The 3,394-nt window shown below is 38.2% G+C and overlaps 1 protein-coding gene across 2 annotated transcripts; it reads left to right on the top strand.

Annotated features, from left to right (window-relative positions):
* Positions 1-710: 710 nt before the first annotated feature.
* LOC131602598 (pentatricopeptide repeat-containing protein At2g15690, mitochondrial) lies at positions 711-2,743 on the top strand. 2 transcript variants are annotated; one of them, XM_058874751.1, is made up of 2 exons: positions 711-1,080; positions 1,114-2,743. In XM_058874751.1, exons 1-2 carry the CDS (start codon positions 762-764, stop codon positions 2,439-2,441), a joined length of 1,647 nt encoding a protein of 548 aa, XP_058730734.1. In that variant the 5' UTR covers positions 711-761; the 3' UTR covers positions 2,442-2,743. The 2 variants fall into 2 exon arrangements, with proteins under 2 accessions (XP_058730734.1, XP_058730733.1); XM_058874750.1 differs by having other exon boundaries at positions 711-2,743.
* The last annotated feature ends 651 nt before the right edge of the window (positions 2,744-3,394 follow it).

Genomic DNA, 3,394 nt, shown 5'->3' with positions numbered 1-3,394 from the left:
GCGCGGTCACAACATTATGCGGCTTACACGTCAGGCATCGAGTCGGGAGTGTTTGCGAGAGATGGAGATGAAGCAACCACCTTAGCAGAATCCATTTTTTCAGAGGCACAAAGTACCGTGCTTACCGTAGGCAGAGGAAGAACCATTGTGTTAGGATTATGAATACACAATAGAGTCTTTCGATTGTAATTTATTTAATTTTAATCGACTTTGAGAATAATGGTTGTACTTATATATTCCGTTTCTATAATATTTAATTTTATTAATGCTTTACGTAGTTCTATAATATTTGTTTTTATTAATCATTAAAACAAATAACGACATTTTTAATCAAATTAAAATTAGTTTGGATTGAAAACACCACAAATTTGAAAATTGATTCTAAAAAAATTACACATCAAAAATTCGGAGATGCATCTCCAAACTAATTTTCTTAAGAAACATGAGATTGTTTGTCTTTTTAAAAATAAAAGGTTACTTCGAAGATACTTCTCTAACATTTTACTAAGACGTTTTACTAAAGGTAAATTTGGAAATGCATCACCAAACTACTTAGGAGCATTTTTGGATATTCAAATGTGCGCCTCATATAACAGGGAGAGATGAGAAATTGGCTGGTGCCTTAAGCAACACCAAGAAATAAACCTCCTTCCGTGGGCCGAGGCCCAAAAAAAAGAGCAGCCCATGTTTTTACTGCGGAGTAAAATCATCGTCCATCTGCTACATTTCTCTGCGCCCTAGTTACTCACTCTGAAAAATAAATGGCGACGTTTCCATTGATTCAGCGTGCACGAACCACAATGCTTTCTTCATCATTTTCTTTCAAGATACGAACAAATTACGTCTATGGCAACTACTTCCGCCAAACATTGAGTACCTCTGCTCTTCCCAACGAGTACGGTAGATTCCCTCATCAGCCTCAGCAACAACCCTCTGATCGCAACACTCCCTTTCAACCTCCTCCTCAACACTTCAATCATCATAATCAATTTCCTCACCATAATCATAATCCTCAACAGGGTCGATTTCCTCCTCAACAGGCTTGGAACCCTCAAAACCCTAACCTCCGGCCACCAACACCTCCTCAAAACCCTAACTTCCGGCCACCAACACCTCCTCAAAACCCTAACTTCCGGCAACCCATTCCTCAAAATCCCAACTTTCAGGCACCCAGTAGTCCCAATCGATGGAACAATCAGAATCAGTGGAACCCCCAAAATGGGCACCCTAACCAATTTCAAAACCCTAATAACCAATTCCAAAACCCTAATCAGTTGAATGAACGAGGTTATGTTCAAGAACAAGCTCTGCCTCCTTCAATTGTTGACTTGACACGTTTTTGCAGTGAGGGGAAGGTTAAAGAGGCGCTTGAATTGTTGGAAAAAGGTGTCAAAGCTGATGCCAATTGCTTTGAGCTTCTGTTTGATTTGTGCGGTAAGTTGAAGTCTGTTGAGGATGCTAAGAAAGTTCATGATTATTTTTTGCAATCTACTTTTAGGAGTGATTTCAAGTTGCATAACAAGGTGATTGAGATGTTTGGAAATTGTAAAAGTATGACTGATGCACGGAGGGTGTTTGATCATATGCCCAACAGAAATATGGATTCTTGGCATATGATGATTCGTGGCTACGCGAATAGTACAATGGGAGATGATGGTTTGCAGTTATTTGAGCAGATGAATGATCTGGGTTTGGAGATAACATCGGAGACTTTGCTTGCAGTGTTATCTGCTTGTGCTAGTGCAGAGGCTGTGGAGGATGCATATCTACATTTTGAATCCATGAAAAGCAAGTATGGAATTGAACCAGGGGTCGAACACTACATGGGGCTTTTAGATGTTCTTGGACAATCTGGATACCTCGAAGAAGCCGGGGAGTTTATTAAGAATTTGCCATTTGAGCCTACAGTTACAGTATTGGAGACCCTCAAGGGTTTTGCTCGACTTCATGGAGATGTTGATCTTGAAGACCATGTTGAGGAGTTGATAGTTAGTCTTGACCCATCAAAGGTGGTTGCCAATAAGATCCCTACACCGCCTCCCAAAAAATATACTGCAATCAGTATGCTGGATGGCAAGAACAGAATCATTGAGTATAAGAATCCTACTCTTTTCAAGGATGATGAGAAGTTGAAGGCTTTGAACAGTATGAAAGACGCCGGATATGTTCCTGATACAAGATACGTTCTTCACGACATTGATCAGGAAGCAAAGGAGCAGGCCTTGCTCTACCACAGTGAACGTTTAGCAATTGCGTATGGTCTTATTAGTACTCCACCTAGAACACCTCTTAGGATTATCAAGAACCTTCGTGTATGTGGTGATTGCCACAATGCCATCAAGATCATGTCTCGGATTGTAGGGAGGGAACTGATTGTCAGAGATAACAAAAGATTTCATCATTTCAAAGATGGAAAATGCTCTTGTGGGGATTACTGGTGAAGGAATGAATCATTTCTCGAAATCCTACAATATCACGAATGTATAAGTTTCTAAGTGCTGTCTGGTTCTGAGTTGTGTGCCTGGACGACAGTTGTTGTGCGTGGAAGCTTTCAATATGCTAGGCATAGAAGATGAATAGATTATGTAGTATGCTCTGATTTATAATGTATTTGCTTCCTGTTCAGATATCAGCACTATGCCCTCTCTTCTATTCCCTGCTATATATACTCATAAGGTTAAAAATTAATCTTGTAAGGTTTTATTTATTTAATTTTTTTTGTTCTAGTTCTAGCCACTTCAAATCTAGCCCCGCATTTTGATCCATGAGGTATTGTATTTTGTGGGAAAAAAAAACATTTTATACTGAAGTATTGAAGTTTTGATATGCGATGCAACAAAGAAGGCGTCTCTGAACTGAAGCTGGTTGTATCATTTGTGATTGCAAAGTATGTGTGAGAAGAATGTTGTTAAAGTAGGAGGGAAGTATGTGTGAGAAGAATGCTGTTAAAGTTAGGAAGAACTTAGCATTCTTCATACTAACATTACCAATTATTTAGTTTTATTTGTTAACAATTCTTCGTACCAAGTACCAATTGTTTGTTAATAACATGTATTATGTTGCATCTGATGGCTGAAAGTAATAAATTTGGTTATCCTCATGTTAAAAGTGATGATGATATAAGTGATGGAGGGTGGTTCTCTTATCATTAAGATGATGAAGAAAATGAACCACTAAGAGTTAGCTCTCCACAATTTAATGTTGAAGCTCAATTCGTGGAAGTTAGATTGCAACTTTGGTTGAATTTAAAAAAAGTTATGAAAATCTATAGCATTCATATTGCAAGAGATAAAAATGAGTAAAAAAAGATAAAGTCAGAGCAAGAGCAAAATATTCCTTCGAACATTGCAGATGGGAGCTATATTGTTCACGTAATAGGATCACAAATAACTTT

The sequence above is a fragment of the Vicia villosa genome, linkage group LG5 (assembly GCF_029867415.1).
Source record: "Vicia villosa cultivar HV-30 ecotype Madison, WI linkage group LG5, Vvil1.0, whole genome shotgun sequence".
In the NCBI taxonomy this organism is placed as follows: domain Eukaryota; kingdom Viridiplantae; phylum Streptophyta; class Magnoliopsida; order Fabales; family Fabaceae; genus Vicia; species Vicia villosa.
Note: the sequence above shows the minus strand (reverse complement) of the source record. Positions and strands in the feature narration are given on the sequence as shown.

What these genes read in the sequence shown, in the direction of transcription:
- LOC131602598 (XM_058874750.1), top strand. Translation starts at nt 762, where the DNA reads ATGGCGACGTTTCCATTGATTCAGCGTGCACGAACCACAATGCTTTCT.